This window comes from Phalacrocorax carbo, chromosome 18 (assembly GCF_963921805.1).
Source record: "Phalacrocorax carbo chromosome 18, bPhaCar2.1, whole genome shotgun sequence".
Lineage (NCBI taxonomy): Eukaryota > Metazoa > Chordata > Aves > Suliformes > Phalacrocoracidae > Phalacrocorax > Phalacrocorax carbo.
This window is the reverse complement of record NC_087530.1, coordinates 2,645,997-2,661,272: the sequence shown is the minus strand read 5'-3', so window position 1 is coordinate 2,661,272 and position 15,276 is coordinate 2,645,997. Positions and strand designations below refer to the sequence as shown.

The 15,276-nt window shown below is 42.9% G+C and overlaps 1 protein-coding gene across 4 annotated transcripts in view; it reads left to right on the top strand.

The window, feature by feature from the left end:
• Positions 1 to 15,276, top strand: part of DAB2IP (DAB2 interacting protein) — a 204,521-nt gene that overhangs the window by 53,868 nt on the left and 135,377 nt on the right. For all 4 annotated transcript variants that reach the window (XM_064468964.1, XM_064468962.1, XM_064468963.1 and 1 more), the window contains exon 2: positions 4,147 to 4,250. In XM_064468964.1, the coding sequence (XP_064325034.1) occupies positions 4,182 to 4,250 (69 nt within the window). In that variant the 5' untranslated portion in view covers positions 4,147 to 4,181. The remainder of the gene's footprint in view (positions 1 to 4,146; positions 4,251 to 15,276) is intronic.

The following is a 15,276-nucleotide window of genomic DNA, read 5'->3' as shown; positions in this document are numbered from 1 at the left end:
AAGAAAAGGCTGAAGTCACGTACTGAATCTGATCTCTTGTAGCTTGCTTGTCTTACGCACAAGTGGGCAAATTTGTCAGAACTCACAGAAAATAAAGCTGGAAGGGATTTCAGGAGACGAGCTGGTATCTGTCTGCTCCAGGAGAGGGGAGGAAGGAAGCTCATTGTACCTGAACCTCGCCTGATAGGGAGAGCTCTGACACAGAGATAGGCTTGAACGTACATTTATCTCTCTAGACTCTCAATTCCAATGTAGAACTGTCCGTGCCAAGAGAAGGCTTTTTCCAATAGTTAACCTAAGTATCTTCTGCTGTAGATTAAGACATTTCTTTTTCAGCCTCTAGTGGCTTTGGAGAGAGTTTTTATTCTTGCCTTACAGCGACCTTTTACGTGGTGGCTGGCTGCCGCAGTGTTACTGTGGGCTTGCTTAAAGCAGATATGGCTAATGCCAGTAACCTGGCCTAAGACTTTTCCCCTAACCCTGAAGAAGTAAAAAGGGTGGTTCAAACCTGTATTTATTCATACTGTTTGCTATGTAAAACTGTTCTGCTGTGCATTTCTGGTAGTTAGGGGTTACTAATTTACCTGTAAGCTATTTTTACTTCCCTTTAAAACAAACACTCCCGCCCACCCCCCTGCACCAAACACCCATGCCCAACCCTCCTTCTAGTTATTTCTGGTTTCTTATAAAGAGTTTTGTCATGTGTCTCTCCTGCAAGGCCTCCCCTCTCCAGTGATACCCACAGTGCTTAAACTAAGCTAAAATGGAGATTGGACTCCAAATTCTTTATGAACCATAAGCTTAACAATAATAGGAAGCTTTATGTCCTAACCCATCTCTGTATTTTGGTCTGGGTCAAACTGACGGGTTTGCTGGCTCTGCTTTGGGTATATTTTAATGATGAAGTAAGAATTTAAGAGTATAGTTTGTGACTTCAGTGCAATCAGAGCCAGATATTAATCAGCCCTGGGTCATAACATGCTCCCGCTTTCTCTGAAGAAGCCTGACCTCTGTGGTTGAAAGAGGAAGCAGACTGACAGATTACCGAAAGCAAGACGATTGTGCGCTTTGGTCTGACAAACCAGCGTGGTGCAAGTCAACAGTGCTGTGACACCTGTATGGAAGAGCAAGTACTTTCCCTCTGTGCTGAAGGCAAGAAGTGTGCTGGGCTGGGGAGCACAGCTCGGTGCCTGTGCTGCAGGCCTCTGGGGAAAGTAATTTCCTGCAACTGCTTTTCATGTAATCCCATCGTTCCTGTTTTCCAGCCATGTACATGAGAAATGCTTTAAACGTTTATTTTTCTGATCATTAAGAAAATGCAAAGCAGCTTCTTCAGTAGTCGTGTCATCTTGAACTCACTTTCAAAATGCTGTAATCAAGTAGTTTCGTTATGACAGCCCAAAAAAAGAAAAGAAGGCCGCTGTTCAAAGAAATGGCGTGGGAGCCTTAGTGTGAAAGGAGATGACACCAAAGGGCTTGATTGCCTTCTAGAGATTCAAAGTGCAGCGTTCTGCAAAGAAAGGGGCCACGACATTAGAAAGCTTGGCTGGAAGTTGTGAAAGCAACGAACTGGCTGATTTTGGCTGTCTGGCTCTCATACAGGCTACGTGGCTGCTGGTGAGGAATTATGGGCAGGATTTGCAACAAGGCAGATGTCACTGAACAGGCATTTCACCCAGTCCATGGGTGGAATCTCACAGCCTGACCTTTTGGAATAGTTTAAGATACATCTCAGGAACTGTTGAGTGGAATCGCGGGTGTTAGTTGCTCCTTACAGATCCCGGGTGATGGCAATCCTCGGCAGGGGGAGAACCTTGCTAAGGGGGACAGCCCTCCTTGCCAAGACCTGATGGCAGCAAATTGCAGATTGCAGAGGCCAAGAACTGGCAAACAGACCACCTCTAAGTTACACTAGTTACGAGAACACCATTGTGTGAGACATTCTGAAGTATAGGTTGTTCCATCTTTAGGTTTCTTTGCATACTAATCTGTAGAAGCCTCCCTCTAGCAGAGCCTATCATCTCATTTCCTTTTGCAGCAGTATTCTTCTTCAAGCTGCCTCTCATTCCCAACCAAGAATCCAAGCAATAATGTAATACCCGTTGGCACGCCCGTTGCCTGTGAAATTGTGTATGAGGATGAGTTCCCCCAATGTTAATTTCAGCTCCATTTTTTAATTTATTTTTGTCCTCATCATTCTTAAAAAGAAAACAAATGTGTGAAAAATCTGCTTTTCAGTGTCATTCTGAAATTGTTGTTGATTTGCCGTTGTCTTTGCTTGGATTCCGTATTGTTTAGTAAATATCTCAGTGTTACGTATCCAGACACTGTCTTTCAAAAGTTATAGGGATTTCTATACATCAGAAGGGTTTGTTGATAAGGTGACATGAAGGACAGAAAATATTTGTGGAAAAGAAGCCTACAGAAAGGGAGAAATTCAGTTAATAAAAGTCCAACCCAGTGGATGTGGATAAATAAAAGAGTAGAGAAGATTCTGGGGCCTGGGAGAATAAGAAGTATGGGCTTCATTCATCTTCTCCAAAGCTTGCACTATTCTGTAGTAGGAGACCATGATTAGATGGCAGAGGACAATATTTTAATCTGTATTAGTGTGTGGCAAAAAGAAGCCAAAAGATGGCGGTTTTTGACAAAGGCCTTTCCCCAGCTTGCACCTTACTGATGTATCTATATACCACCTGATATTTGTTTAATTTTTGTACCCATTTTGAGAATTCTTGAACAGTTTTGGGCTGATTTTGGATGTCACATTTCTTTGTGTCCTCTGGCTCTGAGCAGAAATTGTAGAGTTTGCATCGCTGGACGTGGTCAGTGTCACAGCAGGGCAGGGACAAGCAGAAAAGACGCTCTTGGCTCAGAAGAATCCCGCGTACTCACTTTCAAAAGAGCAGCAAATCACTGATGTTTGAAAATGAAGGTGCGCTGCTAGATTTGCTCAGGCCTTGGTTTTGTAGTCCTGACACTCTACAGGGGCTTAAACTCTGCTCATAAACATGGTTGAGCTGTTACTTCTAACCTTCTCGCCTTGCCGTAGAGATCTATGTAAAGACCTTTTCTTAACCTGCAAAGCCACGCGTGGATCTCTGACCCATGTAGAGTCATTCAGGAGCCTGTACAGCCCCCGCTCGAGCCGGGAGCCTCCTCGCCTCCTGGAGAGCCACGGCACTGTTCGAGGAGGAGCGTTCTTCTGCCCTTGGGTCATGTGCCCGCTCCTGAGAACACTGTAATCCGGACAGCTGCATTTTTTTCTTGAAATTAGCACTAAGTGCTCACCTGATCATGACCATGGGCCCTGCCCATTTTCTAGACATCCTGCTCAAGAGAATGGAGATGACACAGCTCCGCCTTTTGGGTGGTGGAAATGCTTGGCTAATAAGCACTCTCGGATGGTTTGGGAAGGGAAGCTTGTTACAAGGTCTGAGCACCATTGAATGGCAGCTTGGAAATAGATCTATTTTCTGAGAGTTCCGTGGTGCTTTCGAAGAGGGTTTGTGAGCTAAGGAAACACCACCTCATAACGCTATTGCTGACCTTACCTAATATCTTTCTAAATCTTCTCAGAGTTAGGAATATTTGTTAATTTAGCCTTTTCAGCCCCCTCCCTTCCTCACCAGCAGGGAAAGAGGTAAGTATTCCTATCCACATATTGTACTTCAGCAAATGGAGGATTTAATAATTTTTTCCTAGTCACAAAGCAAATTGCTAGAGGAATTAGAGAGGTAACTTAAGCATCCTGTGCCTGTAAACCCATCAGCAGTTTCCCTTAGGAGTATCAAGTCCACAAGTGCACGGATCTGTACTTTGCATATAATTCTCACTCAGCTCAATACATTTTCTGTTTACCCATCTGCAGACTCGAAGTAATGATAATGCCAACCTGTCAGGCATTATCCGAAGCTTAAAGTTGTATAAAAAATGCTAACTGTTGAAGGTGAAAGTCTTGCTGATTGAACGTTGTTCTAGGCGGCTGTGGGAAATACGAGCCGATACAGTGGGGTGGTTGTGTTGGCTCATTTGCAAGGGCATCTCAAAGGAAGAAGCCACATTTTGCATGGCCTGCTGACGTTCCTGGACTGTGCCCGTGCTTCTGTGTTTGTAATTGTCCTTTGTTTTCTGTACCATCCACAGAGTCCCCCCCGGAGAGGTGTGGGCAGAGGCGCAGCATGCCCAGCGGGGTCACTGAGAAGAACCCCACCATGGAGCCTGCTGCCACGACGCCCTTCCGGGTCACGGTAAGTTTCTCTCCCCATCTTAATGATTGTTACGGCATCTTAATGATTGTTATGGCATCTTAATGATTGTTGTGAGGTTTTGCCAGAAGGGAGACGAAATTGCTCATCCTGAGAGAAGAGGTGGTGTATGTGAAACTAGTACATCATTTATTTTTAAAGAAATGTGTTGTTAGATACTGTTAGCAACAAGCAACTCCGAAATATTTCTTGGTAGAGCAACAAGATTTGAATTTGAATCTGGAGCAGGTTTCAGTAAGTTTTTTCACTTGGGAGACATTCCTGGTGAGGGTCCCTTCGTGAATCCTAGGGAAGTGCAGTATATTCATAGATCTATTTACTGGCCTGCATCTGTACAGTATGTCCTCATACTCCTACAGAGAGAAAATCTAGAGAATAACCTTTCCTTAACTAATAGAAAACATGCCAAGCTGGTGATTCCCCAGAGCCTGGTGTCCTCTCCCAGCAGGAGCCTAGAATAGCCCTTCACTGTTTTCCATTTCTTCAACACTTTTGCTTTGAAATGCTCTGCTAATATTACTGTTCTGTTGTGATGACAGTATGTATAGGTTGGGAAGTCATTCGGGAGTGGAACAGAGCAGCAGCATTCACATGAGTAACATTGACGCCAAGATCAAACAGGACACGCAGGGCCTTGTTCCTCCGTGGGGAAGGGCACTGCTGCGTCCATTTTACAGAAGGCAGCCAAAGCCCCAAAGAAGTCAGAGCTGGTGGTTGACCACCGAGGGATCCGTCGGGGATGAGCCCTGGCTCTGTGATGCTGCAGACGACAGAGTAGTTGCCAACAGTTTCTCTGCAGTATGAGGAAGTGCAGTGAGTCCAACCACAGGACTCCCCTCTCCCTACCCTTTCAGCACTCCTACAAGAACAAATGTTTGGGCTGGCTCATAGCTTTAGAAGATAGGCCCTGTCAGGCCTTGGAGATCAGTTCTGGAGTGAGTTTAAAGCCTTTGCTTCTTCTTTAGTTAGAATGTGCACAGTGGTATTTATCACTGCCTCCCCACTGATACAAGTTGTCTCTCTAACATCCTGTAGATATTAGGTAGACTTCTAGAGTGGATCGCGTTAATTTTTCCACAAGGATTGTGTTATCTAACAAATAATGTCAAATCCAAGTAGTTATTTAATTTAGGAGTACACTCAGCTGACAAATAGAAGCACAATGGTGGGATCAAAATAAGTATTTTTTTGAAAGTGGGCAATAAACATGCAGCTGAGAGGAGCTGGGTTTTTTTTTCTAATGCATCATCAGCCTGGGCACGTCTATAGTTAATGCAATAAAGTCTTGGGAGGCTGGGGCTCTGTAATCAGCTGAAGTTACCAAGGTCTTGTGGGTTACATTTAGGGTAACCTCCAGGAATAGTAAGAGAGAAATAAAGTATACACAGCTGGAGATGGGTGTACCCAGTATGAGCGGTGGCCAAGGCGATCAGAACGTTATATTTTCAAGAAGAAAATGTCCGATATATGAGGATAATAAGTTGGCACAAAGGTATTTTTATTCAGAGAAGAGGCAGATGGTCTTGGAGCTGGTTGTCTCAATGTATGTTTATAGTTTTTCTTTGCAGGCCACACCTACTTTACAGGCTCAGCTGCTCCACGACAACCCTAAATAGGCAGAACCAGAATTGCAAAGGAAAGACAATGGTGCAATCTAAAAAAATCTGCGCACACCCAGTCCACCTGAGAACATTTGTGCTCATGAATGGATCGTTAATAGCAGTTTGCCCAAGTAGTTTATTTTCGTTCTATAAATTGTAAGTTTGCGAATGCATAACATTCCCAGTGGAGCTAGATTCTGTAGCCTTTATGTGCAAACAGGTGCTGAATATATGATGCTGCCCTATTTGTAAAGGAAATGGGAAGAAGTGATGAAAGCCACGAGTGGATGGGAGGAGACGAGTTCTGTTTTGATGGAGTGTGTACAGTATGTGGCAAATACTGAAGACAATGAAACAGAAAAACAATGGAATATGAGATGCCTTTAAGCATTTGCTGTGGGAGCATGTTTGGTTTTCTTTTTCTGAAGTTGATGAAACTTATTCTCCTAACAGCTCCCTGTTCTAACAGGTCAAAACACAGAGGAATCATCTTTTGGTCTGATTCCCCTTGTGGTATCACCTTTCTGCTAAGCAAGGTGCATCTTGTTTCAATGCCAAGAGGGAAACTAATTTTTTTCCATAGCCCCTGTGTTCCCCAAGCCATGTGCCCTCTATCTGAATTGATTATCAGTTACAAACACTCTAAAGCCCTGAGCATGGCAGACAGAAGCAGTAACGCTAACTGAATAGGCATGCTTTTGCTTTGTGCCTTTCATTTATCAGAATCTAGCTATCTCCCTAAATGAGTATCTTTGAACCTTAAACAATGTACTACTTCATGATGAAAAAGGCAAAGAATGATGGGAAAATCTGGATTCTTCTCAAAGCAGAGGATTTGGGAGTATCTTTCTTGGTGTACTTCCAGTCAGTGAAAATAAAAAGCTGTTTATTCCTTTTCCAATGGCATGTATCCTGCTTTGTGATTTTAGAGAAGTTATTCCTGTTCTTTAAGCAGGTTAGCTCTTGTTAGTGAAACAGCCTATATGCGACGTGGTTGCTTGCTTTGACTGGCTCTGTTATTCGGTATGGATTAAATAAGGGCAGTCATCAGACGGGTAATACAGACCATTTTTCTTCTCTGAGTTACCGTCCACTATCATCTCATTTCTCTTCCTGCTCAGCCCTCCGAATGTTATTGCCATTAATATGAATGACTTCATTACATACACAGTTTTTATGGCTGCCCAGATTTCAGCAGATGTCTGACTTAAGACATATATTCTCCCCTACCTTCTTCCTTCATTAACCAGAGGCACATTAGCAGTCAGTCCACTCCAGCCACTGGGAATAGTAATTAGTGCTTTAGTTTAGTGGTAATGGGATTATTACTTTTGAGCCTGCTGCTGTAGGTTTTGATGTTGTAAGCTTTTCATATTTTACAGCTGATTGTTCTTCCCTGACATCTCCATCCTTCTGTTGAGTCTCCAAGGGACTAGTAAGCTCAGGAGCCATTGGATTCAGCTGTTTTGATAGTGTTGCACTCCCAGTTGCTTGCTTTCATTTGAAATCTAAAGCAAACCAGGGTGGAAGTGCTCCCTGCCCATACAGAAGTTTGCCAGGCAAGTTACAGTTGGTTGGGCATTGCAGGTTTTGTAGCAACTTTGGAAAACACTAGCTCTTGCTATTTTCTTGAGTTATGGAATATAACCTTGAAAATCAAGTCTAAAGATTTCTACATTTAATATGTGAACTAGCTGTTCTTATTCCTTCTACAAAAAGAATTTTTAGTAGAGCTTCTTAAACATGAAAAATTCTTCCTTACTCCTAGTTATCTCATGTTGTAAAATGATTATTTTCCATGTAAACGCACCTCATTTCTGTGCTATCAGAGCTTTGTGTGATCTGATGCAGTCTAATGAATCCAAGTCTCTAATCCAAGTGACCACTCATCCGAGGTCCCTGGTTCTGAATCCGCTGTGAGCACCAAGTTCAGTGTTCAGTTTTTAGTCTACGTCTGATTGGAAAACCGTGAACACACCTCACATTGCCAGCTGCACAGTGCTTCGTGTGGACCAGAAGAAACCTTTCCAACTGCTGCATCGGTGCCTAGGAACCTTAGGTCTGGTGCCTGTCCGTATAAAACTTAAATATAAGCAGGGAAATTCTAGTCCTAATGAATTTATTATATCTGATACACTCATGGAAGAGACTGACTATCCTCGAACATGTTTGAAGGACAGATCTTTAAATGGTCTTGTTGGAACCCTTCCTATTTGTCATGATTGTGCCCCATGAATGAAGAGACCTAATTAACAATTGCTTCAAGAAAAGTCAATATCTAAGGATAGAAAAAGAAAGACAGAAGGCTTTACGTAGCATGAGATGTCAGTTAAAATGTTGCCTGCTTAGGTCGTGACCTAGAGTTGTCTCCACTGAGAGGGGTAACTGGCAGCAGCTGGTAACACTCAAGAGCTGTAGACACCAATGTAGCAAAAGGCAAATGCTGGACTTCCACGTCCAAGGGGAGATGAGTGAAGCCGTGCTGTTGACTGACATTTACCTGTTAGGAGAGGCATGTAGCCTCTCTGCATTGAATCCAAATAGCTTAAGGTGTGAGGTGGGTTAAACGTGAAATTTGTGTTGCATATTATCAAACACAGACACCAGAAGATGGGAAACTCTGATGGGTGTTAAATCCTCCTGCTCTGCCCACCTTGCAGGGAAATCATGAGCATGGGTGGGATTGCTGAGACTTGCTGTGTGATTACTTCTCTCACATCTCATTGGAGTACTGCCATCTATTGACTGCTTTTATTAGAGACTGATTTATTTAGTTCTCGTTGCAAATATCCCAGGCCAAGCAGAAGTCCAAACTGCCAAAGAACTTGTGCAAAAGAGTTGGACTAAGTGATTGGTTCAAGAAACCAGAATGATTTCTTGCTCTTAGTCTACCTCACTGACTGTGCAAGGAGCCTCCTTCCAAGTAGAGTGAATTAATATAACATACGTAGTCTGAATATTTTTAAATGGTTTGAAGATGGCTCTCTGCCTTTCTTACAGAGCTGTGTCCGAGGAAGCATCTGTGTACTTTCTCTTACCCCAAAATTCTAGATAGGGTTTAGGCTTTTTTTCTCTCCAGACCTTTAATCCTCAATTCTACTATCAATCATTTGCTTTCCAGGATCTCAGGAAACACTTCTGTGCTGCTTCTGGTTAAGCCACATTGGCTACAAACCCCCCCACCAGAACAGAGCCAAAGCACATTGCAGCTCTAAGCTACACGATGGGGCTGTCTGTCCGTAGCATTGTGTAATCTGGATTGGAAGGGAAACCATTCTCAGAGAAGCTTCAAAGGCCAAACCCAGTGGTGTAAACACACTCTTCACCGGCTCCTTGTCGGTCGTGAAGATGAGTATCATCTCCTTGTTTTCTCATGTTCCTTCACCATCCGCTTGTTGTCTGTTGTCCTGCATTTCGAGTGTGATGTCTCGGAGCAGGAGCTGTCCTTCACAGTTCATTTGTCATTGCTCTGCCTTTCAGGCCCCTTAATAACGAAGCATTTATAGTCACAAGCAAATATGAGATGTTTTTAGGTTTTAGTTCTTCTTCTGCCTTTAAGGGTAACGTGTTTGCCAGCAGTTTTTCTGCCCATTTGGGTTGGGTACACAGCTGAAGTTCCAGTGATACATTATAAGCTACTCTTATGGCATTCCTCCATCTCTCCTGTTTTTAATCCTTGATAAATGAAGTATTAAATACTAATGGCATACCAGTAAATGGAAACTCCTGGAGAGATGAAAGTGAGTAACCCTTCTACCATTCCTCTTCACTGAACATAATCCTAAATAATGGGATCCTAGTTCAAGCTGCTGTGGACGAGATATTGAAGGATTTTTTCCCCAAGTTTTTGCCTGTGCATAATATACGCTATTTTCCATTTTGTTTTAATTTTTTTTTTCAAAAGCAGTCATGTAAATTATATTATAATAATTTGACTTTGGAGAATTTATCTTCCTGTATTATGTGAAGAGCTGAATGGTGCTTCCCTCGGCATGATCACCCCGTCTCTAATTGAAATGTAATTGTTTACTAAACCATTCCAACTAGAAAGGAAAATTACTATCATTTTGGTCTGTGGCTGCATACATTAGCGCACCCCTTTTACGGGGACTGAATTTAAGAATAGGAGCATTGTCACAGATGATATATAAACAGAAAGCTATTATCATTAAACTGTCAACTGCAACAGAATTTGGATAGCCAGTGTTAGTGGCAGCAAGAAATATGTAAATTACTTTGAGAATATATCTGTCAATTCAGTCACCGTTCGTGGAACAGGACATGCCTGGAAGCTTTGGGTTCCTGAGCATTTTAGGGATCAGAAGAAACACGAGGTCATCTTGAGCATTTGCAGTTATTTCTAGTCTCACTGGTACTGTTTTGCAAAAATTAGGAGTGCTAATCTGACTGTTGGATTCCTTTTTTGTCAGGTACAACAACAGCCTGCAGACTTTGTGCTCTCAGAGCATCTTTTGTTGGTGGATTTCCAGGCTCTCCACAAAGGTGGCTAGTTATTAGCACCTTCATTTTACAGGCGGGAAAACTGAAGTAGGGCAAAGTTAGCTAACTTAAATGCGATCGTGCAGCAAAGCCAGGAAATATGTCCTGTGCTCAATTTCTTAATTTCTAATTCCCAGTCCTGGTGTTAACCACTAGCTAAGCTACTCCTAAATGCATCTCTGAAATCCTCCTTCAGTTTCAAGAGAATTAAATGTTCTTCTCAAACTTGATGCTGTCATGTGAAAATGAGTAAGTGGTTTTCTGTACTCCCAAGACATTGTGCCCAGGTCAGACATGCCTGGCTTTCTTCCTTCCTCTGCCAGCACTCCATGTTGTCAAACTTCCAATTGCTTGTTATTAAAATTAGAGCCCTCTGTCTTATTTTGCTAAGTCAGCTGTTAACATCAATCTGGGTGGTTTTGCTCTCCAATTTTTTGCGTGTACTTTATGAGACGAGCTAAAATTCTAGTTAAGCCATGAAAGATTTTGTTGTAAAAAAGGGAATCTTCTCCCATACTCAGTGTTACCTCGCACAGGAATTGGAAAACGAAACTGATTGTAAATATAATATGTTTAACTATTTAAGTCTGACCTTGTATATTGAAAATTTTCTAAGTAAATTTGGGATTTCCAGTTGGGGGAGTTCTGGAAGACAGCGTGGTTAAAGGTACGTGGGATTGTCAGATTTCAGCACAGAGCTGCAGTTCAAACCACTGTGGATTTATTATGTGCATCAAGCAGGAGACAGGAATGACAGGATAAAAGACGTGGTGCTATGACCTGCTTCGCTGAAAAGGACTCAGCAAGGCAGGGTATGGATCTTTTTTCCTGTTTGAACTGAATATGTTCCAGGGAGGTCTCTTCTTCAGAGCCTGCAGCCCTCTAAAGGACAGTCTTACAGAAAGGAAGAGGCATGAGGGCTCATCAACAGCTTAACTCACACACTGAGGCCACTCTTCTTTAAAAGTATTAGTAATCCTGTTTTAGGTTTTGTGGGGTGCAGCATGGTTTTGGTCTGCTTTTGATTGCCATCAAACTGATGTGGTTGGACAGCAAAGCCCTCTGTTCCACGGGGCCTGTACGGAGGGCAGCAAGGCTGGCTCTGGTATGTGGCAGTAAGGTGAGGATGGAAGATGACCTGGTATTGTCAGCATCTGTTAGATGCTTTGTATAAGAAGACTTAATAGAGCTTGGTCAGCTCCTGAAGGGTAAGGATCCACGCAGCGCGCAGTCAGACCCCCTTATTTAATCTGCAGTGGTGGCAGCTTCCACCAAGAGGGAAATGGCCGTGAATCACTAAATTGCTGTGCCCCAACCACCACCGAAACATATTCAGGACTAAGGGAAAACATGACATTTTTGCTTCCTATGTTAGGCCCGGGCAGTGGATTAACAGGAGACCTTATGTTTCTGGGGAAAATAGAGTCAAACACTGTGTAGTTCCCAGGTGAGAAAGGGGAAAACAAACATTTCAGCGAGTTGTCCGGCTCCGCAGTGTGTGTAAATTAGCACAATTCCATTGATTTCATTTAGCTATTCCAAATGTTTGCACTTCCTCGGCCTTTGAGGACAGCTGGACCCACTCCTCTGGGGTATGGGAAACCCAGAGGCTCTCAGAGAAGTGGTGTTCAGGGTCCAACCAGTGTTGCTCAGAGGCCAACAGCAGAAAATCCTTAGAGCTGCGACAAAAGATCATGTCCTTGTGCCAGGAGAGACTGGAGACAGGGAAGGAGCAAGAGTGAGAAAGCAGCTCCAAGCTCTTCCCGGAGAGCCTGGGCAAGCTTTTGCAGCAGAAACCTCTGTTATTCTTGCAATTTTTTTGACTCTTCTCTTTGGGCCCCTCCATTCCTCCCCTCCTGTAGCAGCGGTGTTGTAGCCGTATGAGAAATACCCACAGTCCCTGTATGTTTTCACGGAGAGAGCCCATGGGAGGAATATTTAAAATTTAGGCTGTAAGTAGGGGTAATAGGAAATGCTAATTCGCATTTCATTCTTTTGATCAGTGTACATTGAATGATAATTACAGTGATAGCACTTGGCACTTCTGTAGCACCTTTCATCTGAGGCTGTTAAAGTGTTCTGCCAATCTGAATGAATTCAAGCTTGCAGTCACTGTGGGGTTGCAATTTATCATAATGCCTTAAAATAAATGGGGAAACTAAGGCATAGGAAGATTATACGACTTTCCCCATCTTTCATGATCTGTGTAAAAGAGGTGGGGCTGCACAGTAGTTCTGCTGATTGTTGTATAAGGAACAAAAATTACTTGAGGAATCATTTAAAATGGTGAAAATTATTTAAACTGTCCAGATGACTGGTCTTTACTCTCTAAAACATGTTTATTTGGTGGTTTTTGTGGCAATTTCACAATTTCATATATGCTCAGGTGCTGTGTTGTATTTTTAGCTGTTGCGATTGTTTGAATTCCCCCCAGAAAGACAAACAATCGCAAAGTCTCACTGGATTTTCCAGCAACATACTTGAATTCATATCAGCTCTTTCGAGCCTTCTATTTCCAAAGGATGGTTGGAACAGAAATGGCTACCTCTTGCTCATTTCAAAACTACTACAGGAAAAAATTTGGTAGTATTTCAAACTCTTCCCTGGAAATCCAAATGCAAACACCCTGTACTAATTAACAGGCTGTAGGGAGACAAAGGAATCCGACTAGTTTCAATTCCGTGAAATGAATGAAAAGCAAAAGGTAAACAAACCAAAGCTTTAACTTGTTTAAACCTTTAGGCACTGAAAAAATCTCAGGCTGCTGGTAGCGCGGAGAAAAGATGACCATTAAAATGTACAGCTTGACAGTGTCCCTTTAGTTTGTTTCTGGGTCACAGATGGAGAATTGCGCTGCAGGTATAAAAGGTAGGATAATAAACACATTCCATTCTCCCACTTTGAATAGTGCTGGTGTTGTGCTTTCAGAGAACAAGTCAGCTAGTGTGAGGTATTATTTGGATCTCTTAGAGAGCTCCAGTAGAACACAAGTGTCCATTTAATCAGGACCTTCATCTCTGAACTTTTTCCATTTGGGAATTTGTATTGCTTTAGCTCATGGATATTAGGTATTAACTTAGATATTAAATTGGTTGCAGTGGATTTAATAAAAATGTATGTCTGCCACAGTTAACAGTGAAGGGTTATCAATAAATTTCTTCCAAGTTTTAACTTAATTTCTGAGACATTTTTTCTCGCTTAGACTGAATGCTTCTCTTTAAATAGCCATAACTATGCCATATTTTGACTCATAATTTCTTGGGCTTTCATTGTGATAGATGGTTCACATGTTGTCTGGGTACTTTGGTAAGAACTTAGGGTGCTGTGACACGAAATCATGTACGAGACGCTCCATCCCAGTTGGAAGTGACCTCCTCTGTGGTGTTCACCCCTGTGGAAGTGCCTGATTTTCAATTTTAACAGGCATGGAAGAGCTTATGGCACTTGCTATTGAGTAGGGCTGCTAAGTCAGATTATTTGGAAGTTGTTCTGGCGGTTTCTTCTTCCCATCCAAATCCCAAACTGGTGCTGCCTAATGTGAGAATGTTTCTCCAGGTGGTGACACTGTTGTTCTAAACCAAGCGCAGCTACTTGAAACAGCAGATCCGACTGGGACGGTCTCATGATGATTACATGGTCTCGGGATACTTGCAGTGGAATAACTTTTTATTACTGTGGGTCTGTACATAAATATACATGTTAGGATGACATTGATTTCTATATACTTTTTTAAACTTTAGTTACCATGTGTCATGGTTTTAGCCCAGCTGGCAACTAAGCCCCACACAGCCGCTTGCTCGCCCTCCCTGCCCCGGTGGGATGGGGGAGAGAATTGGAAAGGTGAAAGTGAGAAAACTTGTGGGTTGAGATAAGAACAGTTTAATAATTGATATAAAATGTAGTAGTAGTAGTAGTAGTAGTAATAATAATAATAATAATAATAATAATGACAATGATGAAAAGGAAAACAACAAGAGAGACAGGGAGGAACAAAACCCAGGGAAAACAAGCGATGCAGCCACTCACCACCCGCCCAGCCCATCCCTTAGCAGCGATCGCTGCCTCCCAGCCAACTCCCCCCAGTTTATATACTGGGCATGATGTCATATGGTATGGAATATCCCTTCAGCCAGTTTGGATCAGCTGTCCTGGCTGTGCCCCTCCCAGCCTCTTGTGCACCTGGCAGAGCGTGGGGAGCTGCAAAGTCCTTGACTTAGTATAAACACTGCTTAGCAACAACTAAAACATCAGCGCGTTATCAACATTATTCTCATACTAAACCCAAACCCCGGGACTGCACCAGCTACTAGGAAGAAAATTAACTATCCCAGCTGAAACCAGTACACCATGGAGACAAGATTCACTTTCTCCTCCATACTGTCGCTTTTCCTCAGCACTGCACTCTGGTAAGGAATAGACTGTATTTGCCCTCTTTTTTCCGAGTGAACGGTGATAGTCATGGCTCAGGCATCAAGGATAATTTGAGAGAGCGATGGTACAAGCTGTAATGCCTTTCCTGAGGTATTCAGGTATTCCTGGGCCTGGCGCTCTGCCAGCAACTTTCCTGTCTTTATCTTCCTCCATAATTACCGTGGATCATATCTTACCTGCAACATTCTTCAAAGCACCAAGGAAATTAGCTCCTGAACTAATCATGTCTTTATTTCCTAAATTGCTCTGTGTAGTTACGTACACTGTTCTGCAGAATGGGATTCACGGTGATCGGCATCGCCTGCCTCTGCCTGCCCTTGTCTCCTGCCTCCCTGCCTGCCGCTTGCAAGATCATATCCACATATCTCCCATGATATGACAGTCTGGCCTGATTATAGCAAACTATCAAGTTCCCGTGCCCGCTTCGCAACTGGTGGGGGATTTGCCCACGTCTGTGTTCCAGGCTATGACGTGTA